This window comes from Phacochoerus africanus, chromosome 1, assembly GCF_016906955.1.
Source record: "Phacochoerus africanus isolate WHEZ1 chromosome 1, ROS_Pafr_v1, whole genome shotgun sequence".
Lineage (NCBI taxonomy): Eukaryota > Metazoa > Chordata > Mammalia > Artiodactyla > Suidae > Phacochoerus > Phacochoerus africanus.
Genome location: NC_062544.1, coordinates 276423386 through 276442491, shown reverse-complemented (window position 1 = coordinate 276442491; position 19106 = coordinate 276423386). Strand labels below are relative to the sequence as shown.

The following is a 19106-nucleotide window of genomic DNA, read 5'->3' as shown; positions in this document are numbered from 1 at the left end:
TAAAAACATCAAGGCATCTCCATGCTTTACCCTTAATTCATTTAATTTCCTGCTATAGTAGAATTTCTCACGTTACTGTCAGCCCTTCAGGTCAGCCGAGAGCAGCAATCTCCTTCGTTTCTTCTGGAAACTTTCCACTGTGGAACCCCAAAAGAGGGGCCAGCCATCACCAAAGCGGGTTCTCTCCCGCTGTGTGGTTAATGAAACCAGTAAGCCAGCAGCTTCCTTCTGGTTGCCATGGAAATGACCAGGGCCACTGGCCCCCTGAAAACGGAAAAGAACAGCAAGTGCAAGAACAGGCATTCCATCTGTCCTGGCTTGCAGATTAAACCAGCTGTCAAGCCGCAGTGAAGGATCCGTCTGGGGTGTGGAGGAGCCAGCCTCGTATTGGAACTCTTGAGATGTAAGTAATTGCTCTGGTCTTCTTTCTTGGACCATGTCTAGCCTGGCAGACCATGTTTAATAGCTTCAGAATTTCTGCTGCAGGGCAGGAAAATTCTGCGAAGAGCCACCATCGGCACCACCTTCTTCTTGTAGGGTTTGCGTCTCCTGAACAGAATGCACACTTAGGAAACGCTTTCGCCCTGAAACACTCCTTTCAGCTTCCAGGCATAGGAATGGAGCTTTACTGAGAGTCTGCCTTTAAAAGGAAAGGTTTTCAGTTCATTAAGCAAAGAGGGAAATGGTCTTATTACTTCCCTCAACAGATAAACTGACTTAGGATAAAATTATGTAACAGGTATCTTCATGGAATCTGGGCCTCTTGTTTCTATTTTTAAAATCTGGCTAAAAGAAAAGAAAAAAAGAAAAAAAAACATCTGGCTATATTTTTTGTTGGTCTTTAACGTGAATAATAATTAAATGAAAGAGACACATGTTATCTCTCTTTTTCTTATTGTGATCACAGGCAAAACGAGGAGCTTTCAAAATATTGACTTTTATTGCTTCTTCACTCTGTTTTGATCTAATGGTATTGTACGTACTGTTTATTTATACACTTGTCACTAGAAAACATAGGAAGACAAGAAGAAACCAAGTTCCACTGACCATTACCATGTGGATTGGGTAGGTAACTTTTTCAAAAATTGGCCCCTGTATTCAAAAGTGAAACAAACATGATAAATACCGCAATAAAATGCAACATGAGGATGGGTTCATCAAAACCAGTAATCCTTATGCAGTCCTGCATGTAGTTCATTGTTTATTAAATGCATTTGGGAGCAGTGTTTTAGCCATATGTGTGTTGGTGTATATTGAGGAAAGGAAATGTTTTGAAAGAATTGTGCATAATATTTACAAAAGCCTGTCCTTAAAAACCACCAAAAAGATGAGATCCCGATTGCTTGAGTTTTTTTTTTTAATGAACGGGCTGATCTTTGGGAAGTTTTTTCCTTTTATTTTTAGACCAACTAATGCAATGTAATGCACTGCTTAAAAATAACGTTTGAAAGAAATGAAGATTTCTCACTATATTTTTTTTTGTCAGAAACTGGGCATTTTCTGCAAATAACAGGTTCACAAAATTTATCTATGGGAAGGAATACATTTCAACAGCTGGCTTGGATCTCTAGTTTTTGCATGAATATTTTTGTTGCTTCAACCTAGTATACGATCCATTTTTAAAATTCCGGGTCCAGTGGATCGTGTCTCTGTGTGTGGAGAGAACGGTTCCATGGGTGTGTGTTCAAGGGGCCAGAGGTATGATCTGGGGTTGGAGCACCAGTGTTTTAATTAGGTGACCAAACACCAAGTCATTCGTGGGAAAGGCTTGAGGGGTTTGCGACCTTTGGTTAATTAACTCTCGAAAGGACCTGTGTGGAGCAGAAAGGTACAGTAGCTACATATTTTAGTTAAGACTTCCCACTGGCTTGCTCTCTGTCTCTGTCCTACATTCCATGCCTATGTTAATGGAAGCAGCATTCAACCCAGGTTGTCTTGATTTTTCAGTCAAATTTACAAAGGTTTCTTTTTGAATTTTGGGGGGTTTTTTCTTTATTAAAGTATAGTTGATTTACATTGTTGTGCCAATTTCTGCTGTACAGCAGTGACCCAGTCATACATAGATATACATTCTTTGTCTCATACTATCTTCCATCACATTCTATCCCAAGAGATTGGACTATAAAGATTTCTTCTTAAAAAAAAGTACTGTGGGGAGTTCCCATCGTGGCTCAGTGGAAGTGAATCTGACTAGTATCCATGAGGATGCAGGTTCGATCCCTGGCCTTGCTCAGTGGGTTAAGGATCCAGCGTTGTGGTGAGCTGTGGTGTAGGTCACACACGTGGCTCAGATCCCGCATTGCTGTGGCTGCGGTATAGGCCAGCGGCTATAGCTCCGATTGGACCCCTAGCCTGGGAACCTCCATTATGCCTTAGGTGCGGCCCTCAAAAGACAAAACAAAAGAAAGAAAATGGAGCCAAAATATCTGTCTTTAAGATTATTGCAAGAATTAAATGATATAAACATGTAAAGTACTTCCAATGGTATCTGGCACAAAAGAAGCAGTTATTATTATTAATCATTAAAACATGTAGAGTTTCTCAGTCATTTTTCAACACACATGTAACACCCACATTTCTTATATGAAAGTACTTTGCCTCTTGTCAATGACCATTTTCTGTATTTAGCTAGTTCAGTCCTGGGAAAACAGGACTGAGGGGCAGTAAGTGTTGGTGCAGTAAAATGTGAATACGATAGCATCTCTTCAGTGTCTAGTAGTCTGAATTCTCTTGGGAGTCAAGAGGCGTGTATTTGACAAGTTAAGTTTGAGGTTCCTATTAGATATTCAGATAGAGAAATCAAGTAAGATGTTGGATATGTGAGAATGAAGCTCCGGGAAGGGTTTGGAGCATATAAATAACATCTCAATCCATTGTTTAGCATGTAGTCACCAAGAGGGTGGATATACATAGAGAAGAGAGCCAGGCACTGGGTGGGGGGCTGCAACAACATCAGGGAAGAAGAGGGGATCCCAGCCAGATACTGAGAAGGAATGGCCATTGAGGTAGCGAGAAAAACAGGAGCACGGGGGGTCTTGGAAGAACAGAAGGTTCTTTGCTCAGGAAGGCAGGAGAAGACAACCATGTCAAATGCTGGTGAGAAGTTGGACAAAACGAGGTGAGGAAATTAACCATTGGTTTTGGCACACTGGGGGATGGGAGTCACTAGGAACCTGAAGACAACTGTTCCGATGGAGAGACCCTAAGAACAGCCTAATTAGAGTGGCTTAAAAATCTGACATAAATAGGCACTGGGCTCCCTGTATGATTACTGATTTCTTGGAAAAACTTGGTTTTTAATTTCTTTTATGTTGACATATGAAAAATAGGTTTGAGGAGTTCCCATTGTGGCTCAGTGGTAACAAACCCAACTAGTACCCATGAGGCGTCGAGTTCAATCTCTGCCCCCCGTCAGTGGGTTAAGGATCCAGCATTGCTATGGCTGTGAGGTAGGTCAGCAGCTGGAGCTCATATTCAGCCCCTAGCCTGGGAACTTCCATATGCCACAGGTGTAGTCCGAAAGAGACAAAAAAAAAAAAAAAAAAGAAAGAAAAAAGAAAGAAAGAAAAGAAAAACAGGTTTGAGGCAGGCAAGAACAATCATCCATGCGCTAGCCTATGAAAGATTCATGATGAAAGATATGAAGACAGTCTAAGAGATGAGGGTTCTTTCTTAGCAGATAAGAAATAGAAAACACTCCTAGACACAGAGGACAACACAAGCAGCATGAAGGAGGTATCTCTCTCACACACACACACACACACACACACACACACACACACACACCCATCAGGACTTATTCTCTGATGCCTCTCCTTTCTAGTTTTGATCTGTTTCCCATAAAAGGATCACCTCTCCTTTGCATCTCCGCAGTACCTGGTCTCCAAGGTCACTGATGAAGCCAGGATCTTCTCTGGGGTCAGGAGTTCTAAAGAATTCTTTTGGAGTCATACCTAATTACGGCTTCATGGATGTTCAGTTTAGCCCAAATTATAATGCCCACATCAGCCACCAGAGCTCTGCTCTTGTCACGAAAGTAATCTTCAATGAGTCACCAATGAGATCAGGAGGCATTCTTTTCAAATAAAATTCTTATTTTAGAAGAGTTTACAGAAAAATGGTGAAAAGAGCACAGAGAGTTCCCATACACCCTCCACCTAGTCTTCCCTATTATCAACATCTAACATGACGACGATAATACATTTGTCACAATTAATGGACCAATATTGATACACTATTATTATTAACTTATGTCCATATTTTATTCAGATTTTCTTAAATTTTACCTAATGTCCATTTTCTGTTCCAGGATTCCATATTACCTTTAGTCATCATTCCCAGGAGGTATTTAAAAACCCTTAAAAATATTCCAAGAAAGCAACTAGGCTTAAATTGCCTTTGGTTCCAATATTTCTAGCTAAAACCACTAAAGGAAACGATGCACTTCTTACTTGTCTAAAATCTAATCATTGAGTACAAATGAAAGGAAAAAGCTGCAGGTTTGCACCTTAAGGAAATAGCTGAAGGTATTTTGTGGGGCTGTAATACTGTACAACTGTAAGTGGAAGATCTGAATCCCTTTTTATAGCTCTGGAAGTGGGTAATTAAAATATTAAAGGTCTGCCAACATTTTTGTTTGTTTGTTTGTTTCTCATCTCCTAGCAAAGGGATTACTCTGACTTATTTTCCTTGGCAACCTCACACTCACATAATACAGGCCCAGTAATTTGAGCAAAGCTCTCCCCAACTTAGTTTTACAAGACTGGATGCTTAGACGTTAGATGTGGGGAATTTTGCAGCAGGGGTTATTATAATCCTTCAGCCAAGAGCAATTAGGGCAATGGCTTCTGAAGCCCACAATATCTGTGAGATCAAGATATACTAACTGAGTTCTTGTTGTGGCTCAGTGGAAACGAACTGGACTAGTGTCCGTGAGGATGCAGATTTGATCCCTGGTCTCATTCAGTGGGTTAAGGATCCAGGGTTGCTATGAGCTATGGTGTAGGTCACAGACATGGCTTGGATCCAGCATTGCTGTGTCTGTGGTGTAGACCAGTAGCTATAGTTCCAATTTGACCCCTAGCCTGGGAACATCCATATGCCACAGGTGTGGCCCTAAAAAGACCAAAAAAAAAAAAAAACAAACAAATCTCTTTTTCCCCCCAAATTTCTTTATGCTTCCCCTGTCACGGCAGGGCCATGTGCTGAAATTCCTGCTGAAGAAGATGGGTTTTGTTGCTCACTGGGTAATATGATATGCTCCACAATTCTAGGAGGTAAAAGGTAAAAGAAGAAGTAAAGGATCAACAACACTCATCTATGACTTAGCTAATGTGGGGATTCACTTGGATAATATAAATATTTATGGAGTTCCTGTACGTGTCAGGTGTGAAGCGTGAAGGACTGGGGAAACCATGATCAGCAGGTAGCCCAGGGCGTTGTCACATCAGAAACCTGACTTACACAGCATACCGACAGCAATGGGTCCAGCATCCAATAGGCAAACCCATGGGCGAACTCAGTATTCGATGAAGCACGATGCTTTCAACACATGAAACATGCATTTCAGTTAGTCCTTAATTATCATAGCCTAGAAGCTTGGGAGCACTTTGGTTCATTTATATTATTAAATACATTTAATCTGAAGGCAGTAATCCATTTGATACTTGAAAAGATCCTGGCTTCACCAACCAGTGGCACGAATAAGGTTAAATGAACACTAATTACTTGTATGTGGCTAGTTCATGGTCCCACCCTACCTGATACAGGATCCTTGCCTCCATCCCAACACCCTGCCTTTTCAGGAGTCTCCTCTAATTATTGCTGGGCGTCCCTAGGAGTGTTTAACTTGTATTCACAAATGGTCCTTTCATGTGCCTCTGTCCCCAGTCCCCATTGGCTGTCCCATGTCTCCATTTTTTGTTTGTTTGGTTCATTGTTTTTTGTTTGTTTGTGTTGTCTTTTTAGGGGTGCGCCCTCAGCACATGGAGGTTCCCAGGCTAGGGGTTGAATTGGAGCTGCAGCTGCTGGCCTACACCACAGCCACAGAAACCTGGCAGGACATGAGCCACATCTGCAACCTACACCACAGCTCATGGTAATGCCAGATCCCTAACCTACTGAGCGACCAGGTATCCAACCTCATCCTCATGGATGCTAGTCAGGTTCATTACCACTGAGCCACAATGGGAAGTCCAGGGTATTTCTGTAGATTTGCTGCTGGAAGAACAGTATTTAGGGACATCCAGGTCTGTCTTCCACCAGGAGCCGGATGGTGTTGCCTGCCTTTCATTCCTCATAGCGCCAGAGCTGGGCTGCCCTCAGTGCAAAAGCAGAGAATGCCTTTGTCACACTATCTCTGGGCAGGGGTCACTTGTGTCCCACATCTCAGAGTTCTCAAGAACTGTCCATGCAGCATCTGCCTACAATGCCGCTGGACTCAGCCCAAGGCTTTGATTAGTCTGGGTCAAGATGACACTGGTGCTGTCCCACCCTCCGCTCATCCCTGCCCCGGGCCCCCACGCATCGTCTACACACCATCTTTACTCTTCCTCCTCTTTTCCTCGACTCTTCCCCAGGTGCAAATAGCCATCTGGATACAGTCATCCCCTGAACTCATGAGGCGTGTCCGGATGCATCTGTTTAGGCTGGGCTGGGTCCAATTCAATGTGACACTTTCGAGCTTGGTACTACAGAAGAATAGAAAGGAGCTTAGGGCATAGTTACTCAAAGAGCTTATGATCCGGTCTAGTGAGAGTAATGATACAGGAAAAAATGAGTGAATACTGCAGAGCTGTGAATACAGAGGGGCCAATGTGTTTGGCCCAAAAGTAGTTTAATGTGGGTGTTTTTATTTCCCCGTAATTTCTATATCTGTTTCTTATTACTATTCTAACAAATTCCCACAAACTTGGAGATCCCATTGTAGCTCAGCGTGTTAAGAACCTGACATAGTATCCATGAGGATGAAGGTTCAATCCCTGGCCTCGCTCAGTGGGTTAAGGATCCGGTGTTGCCTCGAGCTGCAGGAGAGGTTGCAGATGCGGCTGGGATCTGGCATTGCTTGTGGCTGTGGTGTAGGCCAGCAGCTGCAGCTCTGATTTGACCCCTAGCCTGGGAACCTCCATATGCAGCAGGTGCAGCTGTAAAAAGAAAAAAAAAATCCCACAAACTTCATAGCTTAAAACTACACAAATTTATTCTCTTACATTTCTGGAGGTCAGAACTCCAAAATCAGCCTGATGAGACTAAATTCAAGGTATTGGCAGGGCTACTCCTTTTGGAGACTCCAGGGGAAAATCCATTCCTTGCCTCTTCCAGCTTCCAGAGGCTGTCAGCATGCCCTGGCTTGTGGCCACATCTCTGCTTCTATTGTCACTTCGCCTTTTTCTTCTCTGTCTCCTCCCACAGCCTTTTGGAAAGACCTTCCTAGTTACACTGGGCCTACCCGGAGAGTTCAGGATAATTTTCCCCTCTCAGGAGCTCTAACTTCACCACATCTGTAAAATCCCGCTTGCTTTGTAAGGTGATGTTCACCGGTTCTAAGGACGGGGATGTGGACGTCTTTAGGGACCATTTTTCAGCCCACCATGGTATCCAGCAAGCACAGAAGAAGATCACAAAGAAAGGGTTTTGGTTGTACCCCATACTCTGTGAACATTTTACACACATTTAAATTAGCATAAATGGGAATTGGACAACTATTTCCATTTTCCAGACTTGCTCACTAATAATTTAAAGGCTTCCCCCTCCCCAGAATTTACAGGAGAATAGGAGGATATTTGTAAATTAGATGTGTTTGCTCAAGGGAAAATGATTAAAAAGTTTTTTTATTTATTTAATTTAAAAAAAAAATTTTTTAGGGGCTACTCCTGCAGCATATAGACGTTCCCAGGCTGGGGGTCCAATCAGAGCTACAGTGGCTGACCTACATAACAGCCACAGCCACAACGACGCCAGATCTGAGCCACCTACATCACAGCTCATGGCAACGGCAGATCCTTAACCCACTGAGCAAGGCCAGGGATCAAACTGGCATCCTCATGGACACTAGTTGGGTTCATTATCACTGAGCCACAATGGGAACTTCCGCAAAAAAGTCTTTTTTGTTTTATGCTGAGCCTGTTCTCCGTTCAAATTTTCAATGCCAGTGGTGCATTAAATGAACTATATTACTTTAGATTTTTGGGGAGGTGGCTTTGGGAACGCTCTGACAACAGGCTAGTGTATTCCTATTATCACTATAATTGTAACATAACAAAATAATCATAGTTTATGAATAGTATACTATAGCACTACATCTATTACAGTTATTTATGAGTAGTAGTAATAGCACTTAGGAATAGAACCAGTGGACTATGGATATTACCACATGCATTTCACTTTACTCTTATTATAACCTTGGGTGGTAGGAACTAGCATACCCATACTATATTGAGAGAAATGACTCAGAAAGGCTTTTTGGCCCCAAAATAACCAATGAGTTGAACAATCACAAAAATACTTTTTTTTTTTTGCCAAGCTCATAGCATGCAGAAGCTCCCAGGTCAGGGATGGAACCCGAGCCACAGCAGTGACCATGCTGGATCCTTAACCTGCTAGGCCACCAGAACTCCAAAAATACTTGAAATTGTGTCCCCTGAAGACCCAAACTGCATGCTTGAGGCTAATTTTGCCTAAATTCCCACTCATGGAGACAAATTTTACTTCCTCTTTTTCTCCATGGGGAAATATACCAGGTAGGAATTCCCACTGTGGCTTAGCAGAAACAAAAAGACTAGTATCCATGAGGATGTTGGTTCGATCCCTGGCCCTGATCAGTGGGTTAAGGATCCAGCATTGCTGTGAGCTGTGGTATAGGTTGAAGACGCAGCTTGGATCTGGTGTTGCTGGGGCTGTGGTGTAGGCTAGTAGCTGTAGCTCCAGTTCGACCCCTGACCTGAAAACCTGCCTATGTTCTTGGTCCCCTCTACCAAGGATTCCAGATACTGAAATAGATTTATCTGGAGAGTCTGGGGTTAGAAGGAGCCAGCACATGGAGAGAGAGAGACCTTCAAGGAACATACAATAGAGAAATGTTTGTCCTACTTAGAACTCATTGTCCTCTGCTCTTTGGCCCTCTGATGCCATCTCTACCTCTGTGAACATCCTTAAGCACAGATCTAAACACATCTCCCCTGCTTACAAACCTCAGCACCTCACTTTTGCCTCTAGCAGGGGCCTCCAAAGGCCGTGAGTACATCAGAGGGAGCACACAGGCCAAGCCAGTGGGGTGATGCTGAAAATACTCAAACTTCCATTTTTGTTTTTCGTCTCAAAGAGTTAAAATTCTTGGCGTTCCCATTGTAGTTCAGCAGGTTAAGAACCCGACATAGGGTCCGTGAGGATTCAGGTTTGATCCCTGGCCTTGCTCAGTGGGTTAGGTTGCCTCAAGCTGTGGTGTAGGCCAGCAGCTGCAGCTCCGATTCAACCCCTCGCCTGAGAATTTCCATATGCCACAGATGTGGCTGTAAAAAGAAAAAAAAAGTTAAAATATAAAAATTAAAATTCTACTCTTTGTGTATTGTTTACAATTCTTTTTTTTTGCTTTTTTTTTTTTTTTTTTTTTTTTGCTTTTTAGGGCTCCACCAGTGGCATATGGAGGTTCCCAGGATAGGGGTTGACTCGGAGCTACAGCTGCCAGCCTATACCACAGCCACAGCAATGCAGGATCCAAGCCACATCTGCTACCTACACCACAGCTTGTAGCGACACCAGATCCTTAACCCACTGAGCAAGGCCAGGGATTGAACCTGCAACCTCATGGTTCCTAGTTGGATTTGTTTCCCTGTACCAGGACGGGAACTCCTATAATAGGTTTATAAATAGAAAAATATATCTATTGGGGAGGGGTTTTATTGATGGGATACAGATCGGGAGTTTGGAGACCAACCCCCTTAGCTTGGCCAGCACAGTCCCAGCATCACGGCCCTGAGACATGCCAATTACTCTGGTCTGAGCTTTTGCTCAAGTGACTCTCTTATGTGTGCCTCAGCTTTCCTGACCCCAACCCCTCTCTGCTCAACCCAAAGAGCACCCCCTTTGGGAGTCTCTCCCATTTCCTCCTGCCCAACGCTTGATTCGTGTCTTTAATAAGCACTGCCTTCTAATCAGTTGCCCAGTTGTTTGTTCCCAGAGTGGAGGTGAGGTTCCTCGGGCAGCCCAAGGATGGACAACCCACAAGCAACCCTAGACTCCTGGAGTGAGCGAGGCCGTCTTACCACTGTCAGTGTCAGCAAGCAGTGAGGGTTGTGGATAAAATACACTCCAAGAGGAGTTCCCCCAGTGGCTCAGTGGGTTAAGAACCAAACGTTTTCTCTGTGAGGATACAGGTTGGATCTCTGGCCTCGCTCAGTGGGTTAAGGATCCAGCGTTGCCTCAAGCTGCTGCATAGGTTGCAGATGCAGCTCAAATCTGGTGTAGCTGTTGCATAGGCGGGTAGCTCCAACTTCGATTTGACCCCTAGCCTGAGAACTTCCGTTATGCTGCAGGTGCGGCCCTATAAAAAGAAAAAGAAAAAAAACCTCCAAGAGCGTGGGGCCATGTCTCACTTTGAGGGACACATCCAAGATTCCAAATTGTCTCCTTTTCTGGAATTCTTCTGGCTTTCACCACCGCCAGGTTTTCAAGGATGTCTGCAGGGACACACTTTGGGCATCACATTTGGGAGTGGCATCCTTGCACAGCTCTCCAAGTCCTGCTGCAAAGCGGGTTTCTTGGGATGGCCAGATACTGTCTTTCTTCCGCCTTTCTTCCCTGTGCTGTGGCTGAGATTTATATTTCAGGTCATCTGCTTCTTGCTGGAGCAGCTCATCCACGTCTGGTCTTCCTATTTCTTTAGTTTTTTCATTGAATCTTCTCCTTTCAAAATAAAAATCAGGAGCTCCCGCTGTGGTGCACTGGGTTAGGGATCCGACTGCAGGAGTTCCCGTCGTGGTGCAGTGGTTAACGAATCCGACTAGGAACCAAGAGTTTGAGGGTTCAATCCCTGCCCTTGCTCAGTGGGTTAAGGATCCGGCATTGCCGTGAGCTGTGGTGTAGGTCGCAGACCTGGCTTGGATCCTGCGTTGCTGTGGCTCTGGCGTAGGCTGGCAGCTACAGCTCCGATTCGACCCCTAGCCTGGGAACCTCCATATGCCACAGGAGCGGCCCAAGAAATGGCAAAAAGACAAAAAAAAAAAAAAAAAAAGGAATCCGGCTGCAGCAGCACTGGTTGCAGCAGAGGCGTAGGTTTGAAACTCATTCTGATATAGTGGGTTAAAGGATCTGGCATCGGATTTGATCCCTGGCCTGGGAACTTCCATATGCTGCGAGTGCAGCTATACAAAATAATAAAAAAAAATAAAAATCACTTCTCATTTTAAGTTAAACTTATTTCTGATTTAAGATTTGAAATCACTCTTGATTTGTAATTGCTGTGAGGATTTGGAGAGTGTCACTCTATTTTCCCACAATCATATTTCTTGTCTTTTGTGTTAAAGACTACAGAATTCAAAGCATCATTATTCATGACATCTCAAATCTGTTTCAGGCAAATGGTCCAAATGCTATCCTCCCACTGACACAGTATCTCCTTACTAGTAATATCTTCTTATAAACAGAGCTTGTTCAGTTGGAAACATTCCTTTTGGAGCCAAGTATAAACATTTTCTAAATTTTGGGTGTAATCCTAGAATGAGAAGGAATCTGCGTGGAATTTGTTTTGAAGTAACTGGTGTCTGTATCTGGTCAATTTAGGAGTCTTTGCTTTTGTACAGCTAGCTGTTGGTATTCATTGCTATCAGGATTCCTCCAACTGCCATAGAAAAATAACATTTGAACTGAATCTGAATGGGAGCTCTGGTTTTCAAAAATGTTTGGTGATTCAGTGATCGAGGGTTTTATGATCATGTGTGGTTTTCAGCATCTTACCTGAAAAGTTTAGGTGGATTGACAGCACGTGAGCTTTTGACATGGTTGCATAAAGCCATTCATTGTATCCTACAAGCTAGGTATGTCAGAAACTTCTAATGCCCACCAATACCTATGGCACGGTGCTGGATTTCACTGCCAGGCTGCTTGCAGTCAGGTGGTGCCATGTGGCTGAGTCCTGGCCCATGAAATGTGGGTAGAAAATACTATGGAGGACCTGAGGGCCTTAGAAGTTGCCATTAAAAAATAATAATAATAAAGCTTGAGTCCCTGAATGACTGTATGGAGCAGAGCCCACTCTCCCTACTCTAACCACCCCCCTTTGATGACATTAGACTTTTATTTTTTTTAATTTTTATTTATTTTTTTGGTCTTTTTTCCATTTCTTGGGCTGATTTTTCGGCATATGGAGGTTCCCAGGCTAGGGGTCGAATCAGAGCCGTAGCCATTGGCCTACGCCAGAGCCACAGCAATGTGGGATCCGAGCCGCATCTGCCACCTACACCACAGTTCATGGCAACACCGGATCCTTAACCTACTGAGCAAGGCCAGGGATCGAACCCACAACCTTATGGTTCCTAGTTGGATTCGTTAACCACTGAGCAATGACGGGAATTCTAACATTAGACTTTTTAAAAAGTTATTTGATTGAAGTATAGTTAATTTACAATGTTGAGTTAATTTCTACTGTACAAGATTCAGTTGCATATAGACATATATACTTTTTCATATTCCTCTCCATTATGCATTATTACAGGATATTGAATATAGTTCCCTATAAACTTTGTTGTTTATCCACAGACTTTTTTTTTTTTCTTTTGTCCTTTTAGGGCCGCACCTGCTGCATATGGAGGTTCCCAGGCTAGGGGTCTAATCAGAGCTATAGCCACCGGCCTACACCAGAGCCACGGCAATGCCAGATCCGAGCTGAGTCTGCAACCTCCACCACAGCTCCGGGCAACGCCAGATCTTTAACCCACTGAGTGAGGCCAGGGGTGGAACCCGCAACCTCATGGTTCTTATTCAGATTCGTTTCTGCTGCACCATGACAGGAACTCCTATCCGGACTTTAAAGTAAGGGAGGAATTAACCTTTACCCTAGTTTCACTCTGCATTTTATTCATTTGTAGGCAGATTCCAGCATGGCAAAGGCAGAATGGGCATAAATACATCCCATGCACCTTCCCCCTCCCTATGCCCTGCTCCTAGAGGTGTGAGGGGGCTCCTATTAGGACACAGGAGGCAAGTCTTAATGATGGAGCACACAGAGAGCTGGGATGCTGAGAAAAGGATGTGTCAGGGCAAGTCAGAGGATTCCAGCCCAACAGGACCCCTCCCACCCTTCCCGCAGACACCCCGCCATCCCCATAGTCTATACATCTCTCTGATGTCCAGAAAGTAGGGGCCTCCTGAGGTCCAGCCAGGGCCTTGACTCCTGGGAAGTTGCTCCCCAATTCCGTTGGGACTCCAGTTCTGCTCATTCCAGCAAAACTGTGTCCTTTTCCTTTCTTACCCCTTTTCTTCCTCCGTGCAGGCATTTGAATGCTATCAGCACCTTAAAGAATGAGGCAGACACTTTTGTCCCAGGTTCTGACTATGTATCTATCCCCCCACCTTTTTCCCTCAAGGCCGGGATCAGAGCAGGCCAATGGTACTGACGACAGCATTCTTAGTCTGGAGTGATGGGGTTACTGGGACATGAAGTCCTAGAAACTTCCAGTGGAATCTGGGACAGGTGATCCTCTAAAATTATCTTGTAATGAATAAATTATGCACTGTCCCTTACTAAGTGGGATACTTGCCGCCACATCCTAACACGATTTTAAAACTGTTAAGCCTCATTCAGGGATAATTCTGGCTCTACGTGTTTCTCAAAACCCTTTCTTTCATGACAAAATGAACCAATGAATAAATCCTTGAAGAAAACCCTGTGCCAACTTCAAAATAAACACAAACCAGGGAGTTTCTATTGTGGTTCAGTGAGTTATGAACCTGACTAGTATCCATGTGGACACGAGTTTGATCCCTGGCCTCGCTCAGTGGGTCAAGGATCCGGCATTGCTGTGGCTGTGGTGTAGGCAGGCAGCTGCAGCTCTGATGTGACCCCTAGCCTGGGAACTTCCATATGCCACAGGGGTGGCCCTAAAACAAAACAAAAACACAAAACACTATCAAATGCTTCATCCAGTTCCACGAATGGACCTCTCTTTCTGCTCTGATCCTCTGTCTGTACATTCAGGAGAGCCTTTCTCGGTGCATTAGCCTTATTTGTCTTCCTCTTTTGCATGTGAGCCCTTGGAGGACAGGGTCCAGGTCTTGTTCGTTTTCATTTCTTCTGCTTGGCTTTGGCACACAGCACATGCTGTGCCCTGCCCACTCCTGCCTTGGCTTCCCTCCGTCTCCCCGCTCGTGCAGCCCCTTGGTCCTCAATACAGGCTCAGCCTGCCTCAGGCTCTGGAAGCAGAATCATGTCCCTTAGTACATAAGCTGTCTTATTCTGGGCCACATCCCCAGGACTGGCAAAGTGCCTGCCCCCTAGTAAACTCCCAATGAGCATTTGCTGAATGAATGAGCGATGCTACGATTGCTATGAACGAATAGCTCACCTTCTCTTCACGTTTACTTGGCTGAGCTGATCTTTCTCTTTTTTGTCTTTTTAGACAGATCCTTAACCCACTGAGTGAGGCCAGGGATAAAACCTGCATCCTCATGGATACTAGTTACCACTGAGCCACACAGGAACTTCTAGCGGAGCTGATTTTTAATCTCCCCACATTCATTCCAGCCCCCTGCTGATGGACTTGTGCTGCCTGCCTGTGCACCTGACCCCAACATTTTTAGTGCTGCCTGCTTAGATTTCCCATTGACTTGCTCTGCCACCTTGCAGCCCCATCTTGCTCCCTAAGGGGTGCATGTTTGCCTAGCTTCTTTCCTGCTGTCCCCACCTTCTTTTTTTTTTTTTTTTGTCTTTTCTAGGGCCACTCCCGTGGCATATGGAGGTTCCCAGGCTAGGGGTCTAATCAGAGCTGTAGCAACTGGCCTATACCACAGCCACAGCCAGAGCAACGCCAGATCCAAGCTGTGTCTTCGACCTACACCACAGCTCATGGCAGCACCAGGTCCTTAACCCACTGAGCAAGGCCAGGGATGGGACCCGCAACCTCACGGTTCCTAGTCGGATTCATTAACCACTGAGCCACAAGGGGAACTCCTGTCCCCATCTTCTTTGGACACATGTTTAACTCCCCAGACGGATCCTTCCATCAGTGCCTCCCTACCCTCTTCCCATGGGGGCCCCTCGCTAGCTCTGCACTTTCCTGGGCAGAAAACTCACTTGTGTCGCGCCATGCCCACTGCCGTACATATAGATGCACTGAATTGTATTGTGTGGTCTCTTCTTCAGTCATCTCTTACTCAGGGGAAATTTCATTCTTTTTGAAAAACTGAAATCTGTGCCCTATTTCATAATGTTTCTCATTCTTACTACACCATAAAAGAAGACTGCGCTTCTATTATATGCCAGGCACTGCAGGGCATGTTCCCCCAAATTGGACATTGGTGGTGGTCTTTATTTTTTTATTTTTATTTTTTGCTTTTTACAGCCGTACTCGTGGCACATGGAGGTCCCCAGGCTCAGGGTCGAATCGGAGCTCCAGCTGCCAGCCTACCCCACAGCCACAGCAACACAGGATCTGTGCCACATCTGCGACCTACACCACAGCTCATGGCAACAAGGCCAGGGATCGAACCCACAACCTCATGGTTCCTAGTCTGATTTGTTTCTGCTGTGCCACAACGGGAACGCCAGTGTTGCTCTTAAAATTAAGCATGCATCCCCACCTTATATAGATCCTTTAACGGTGCTTATGTATGGCTTTGTTTTGGATCCCTACAGTAAGTTATTTAATAAAATCAATTCATGGAGTTCCCTGGTGGCCTAGGGGTTAAGGATCTGGCATTGTCGCTGCTGTGCCTCAGGTCACTGCTCTAATGAGGGTTTGATCTCTGGCTCAGGAACATCCAAATGCTGGGGGCATGGCCAAAAAAAAAAAAAACAAAAAAATATTAATTCATGACATTTATTTTGGGAAAGGAGTAGACAAATCAAGATCATTGTGATTAATTGGTGTGTGATTGGTCTGTTCACTGTCTAGAAACACGGTTAAAATCAACTCTAATGCTGGAGCAGGAAAAGTCTGAGTGGTCCTATAAACAGATTCATAGGACTGAGGGAGCATGTTTGTCAAGTTAGATATTACAGTTTGCCATTAACTAAATGTTTCACCAGTATTCATGCTGGTTCTGACAAGGAATGTTTGTTTCCTGAATTCCAGGAAGTGAGACACTTAGGGGAGGAGGGAACTTGCATGTTTCAGGGGTAGACAGGTCTTCAGTACCAGTAACGGGACGTCTGGAGGAGGTGCACGTTCAATTCCCCACCCAGAGACAGGATGCAGTCCGTCTCCTCTGGCATCTGCTCTTGCTTGTTGGTGTGTCAGTCTCACCACCAGCAGACATCACGGGGAGTTTTACAGCTCAGGCGAGCAGAGTTCAGGGGGGTGGCGGCTGCCTCCCCAGTGGCTCTGAGGAAAGAATACTCCCTGCACGCAGGCTCCTGGCATCTGCTGCCTTTGCTAGAACTGCAAGAGAGAAAAGTTTCTAACAGGTGATTGAGGGGGCTGCTTTTTCCCAGAAGCTGCACATTTCTCGTGAGACGCTGTGATAACAAAGTTTGCTTATTTTCTTTCAGGTGAGTGCCAACGAATGGGCTCATGAAGGGGAAAGACAAACCGGCCACCCGCTCATGCTGAGACAAGAATGGCTCCGCCCTCTGGGCACCTCTTCCTTCTGATGGGTGCACTGGGCGTCTTGGCTTTTGACGGCTTCACAGGAGCTCAGCAGAACAGCACACTGATTTTCACGAAGGAAAACACCATTCGGAACTGCAGCTGCTCTGCAGACATCCGGGACTGTGACTACAGTCTGGCCAACCTGATGTGCAGCTGTAAAACCGTGCTGCCTCTTGCCGTCCAGCACACCAGCTACAGTGACCGCCTGACCATCTGGTTCACAGACACATCTGCGCTGGGCCTCCTGTTGAACTTCGCGCTGGTCCCGGACCTGAAGCTTTCTCTGTGTGGTACCAACACTCTGCCCACCGAGTACCTGGCCATCTGCGGGCTGAAGAGGCTCCGCGTCAGCACGGAGGCCAAATATTCCTCCCCGGAGCAGAGTCTACTGATCCACGACGGGGGGTCCCACCAAGGCGGGCCAACCTGTACGTATATCTCCTTCGTGGATATGGCGCTTTTCAACAGGGAGTCATCCCTAAAATCATATAGCATTGAAAACTTTGCCAGCATGGCCAGCAATTTCCCTGACTTTTCCTACTTTAAAACCGTCCCGATTCTAAGCAACACAAGCTATGTGGTCACATTCATTTACTAACACTGTCGCTGGGTCCGGCCTCCAGGAACTTGGGCACACTGTGGATAATCGCAGCGAGGCATCTGTGAACAAGGTCATGGGTACTCCCAGCCTCAAGTTCACTGCTCCCCCGCCCTCACTCACACAGAGCCAGCCCCCTCTGCTCTGCCGGTGCCCAATCATGGGAGCCGTTTTGAAATAAATAAATTAAATAAAAAGAAGCGAAAAACCTACTTGATTCAGTCCAGAAACATGCCTTGAAGGCCGGCTAGCGGCTAGATCCTTGCTCCTGAGGGTGGGGAGAGAAATGTCGGATCAGAAATGGAGCGAGCAATGCACCCCAGGGACTGCTTAGGGAACTCAGCATAGGGGGTGACCCGCCAAGAAAGGTATCTTCCTGGAGTTCCCGTCATGGCTCAGTGGGAAAAAAACCCAACTAGTAACCATGAGGATGCGGGTTTGATCCCTGGCCTTGCTCAGTGGGTTAAGGATCCAGTATTGCCGTGAGCTGTGGAGTAGGTCACAGACATAGCTCGGATCCTGCGTTGCTGGCAGCTGCAATTTGACCCCTAGCCTGGGAACTTCCATATGCCATGGGTGCAGCCCGAAAGAAAGAGAGAGAAAGAAAGAAGAGAGAAAACTATCTTCCTTCAAAACCCTGCCTTAACTTTTTTTTTTTTTTTTTTTTTGCTTCATGTTGTTTCATGGGCTGGAATTCCCCTAAAGAATGATAAATTTCAGAGGTTTCAGGACTGTGAGCCCCACTAAATGATTACGTTCTCTTAGACTGGTATTTTCTAAATATCTTGCTAAGAACACCTGCACTGAGAAAGGAGGGTCTTATCAGTGTGTTTGATGGGGGAGGTTTGAAGCTTGGAGGTAAAACAGGCCTGAATAGGGCAGGATCTTAGGACCAAATGAGAGCACTAGGGCCTTGAGAAGGGGGATAACTAATGAAAACTGAAGTCACCAAAACCAATGGCATTGGGGTTTTTTGCTTAGAGCGAGGCCTAAACCCAGTGAGCATTTTCCTCTTCTAGCCCTTCTCTTCACTTCCTTGTTTGCCTCCTATCTTTGGCCCTGCTGTACCCCCTCCCCATGTCTCCTCCCACTGTCCTCATGCCCCTCCTCCTCCTGCTCTAGAAACCAGAACTTAGATTAATACCATTAGAACCATGTTTAACTACATTAGCGGTTAGCCTGGGAATATAATAATTCCTTATAATGTTGTTCCTATGAGTAAATACTCAGATTACTAATAGCTAATGACCCAAAAGACTTTTAGGGCTCAGTCCATTTGGAAGTTTAAGACTGGAAAGTTAAGGAGTTCCCTGGTGGCTCAGTGGGTTAAGGACCTGGCATTGTCACTGCTGTGGCTCAGGTCACTGCTGTGGTATGGGGTTTAATCCCTAGTTCAGCGAACTTCAATATGCCATGGGTGTAGCAAAAAAAAAAAAAAAGACTGGAAACTTAAGACCCTCTGTATGATGGGGTTAACACAATGGTTTTATGTGCATTGATACAAGGAACCAAGGCAATATATTTTTTACAAAATTAAACTGGAGTTCCTGTTTTGGTGCAACAGGATCAGTGGCATCTCTGGAGTGCCAGGACACAGTTTAGATCCCCGGCCTGGCACAGTGGGTGAAAGGATCCAGTGTTGCTGCAGCTGTGGCATAGGTTGCAACTGTAGCTTGGATCTAATCCCTGGCCTGAGAACGCCATATGCT

At 45.2% G+C, this 19106-nt stretch overlaps 1 protein-coding gene across 2 annotated transcripts; it reads left to right on the top strand.

The window, feature by feature from the left end:
- Positions 1-267: 267 nt before the first annotated feature.
- Positions 268-17609, top strand: C1H21orf62 (chromosome 1 C21orf62 homolog). 2 transcript variants are annotated; one of them, XM_047756471.1, is made up of 2 exons: positions 268-403; positions 16700-17609. In XM_047756471.1, exon 2 carries the CDS (start codon positions 16768-16770, stop codon positions 17395-17397), a length of 630 nt encoding a protein of 209 aa, XP_047612427.1. In that variant the 5' UTR covers positions 268-403; positions 16700-16767; the 3' UTR covers positions 17398-17609. The 2 variants fall into 2 exon arrangements, with proteins under 2 accessions (XP_047612427.1, XP_047612438.1); XM_047756482.1 differs by lacking the exon at positions 268-403 and adding an exon at positions 16129-16615.
- The last annotated feature ends 1497 nt before the right edge of the window (positions 17610-19106 follow it).

Coding starts and splice junctions, on each gene's coding strand:
- C1H21orf62 (XM_047756471.1), top strand. CDS start 16,768: ATGGCTCCGCCCTCTGGGCACCTCTTCCTTCTGATGGGTGCACTGGGC.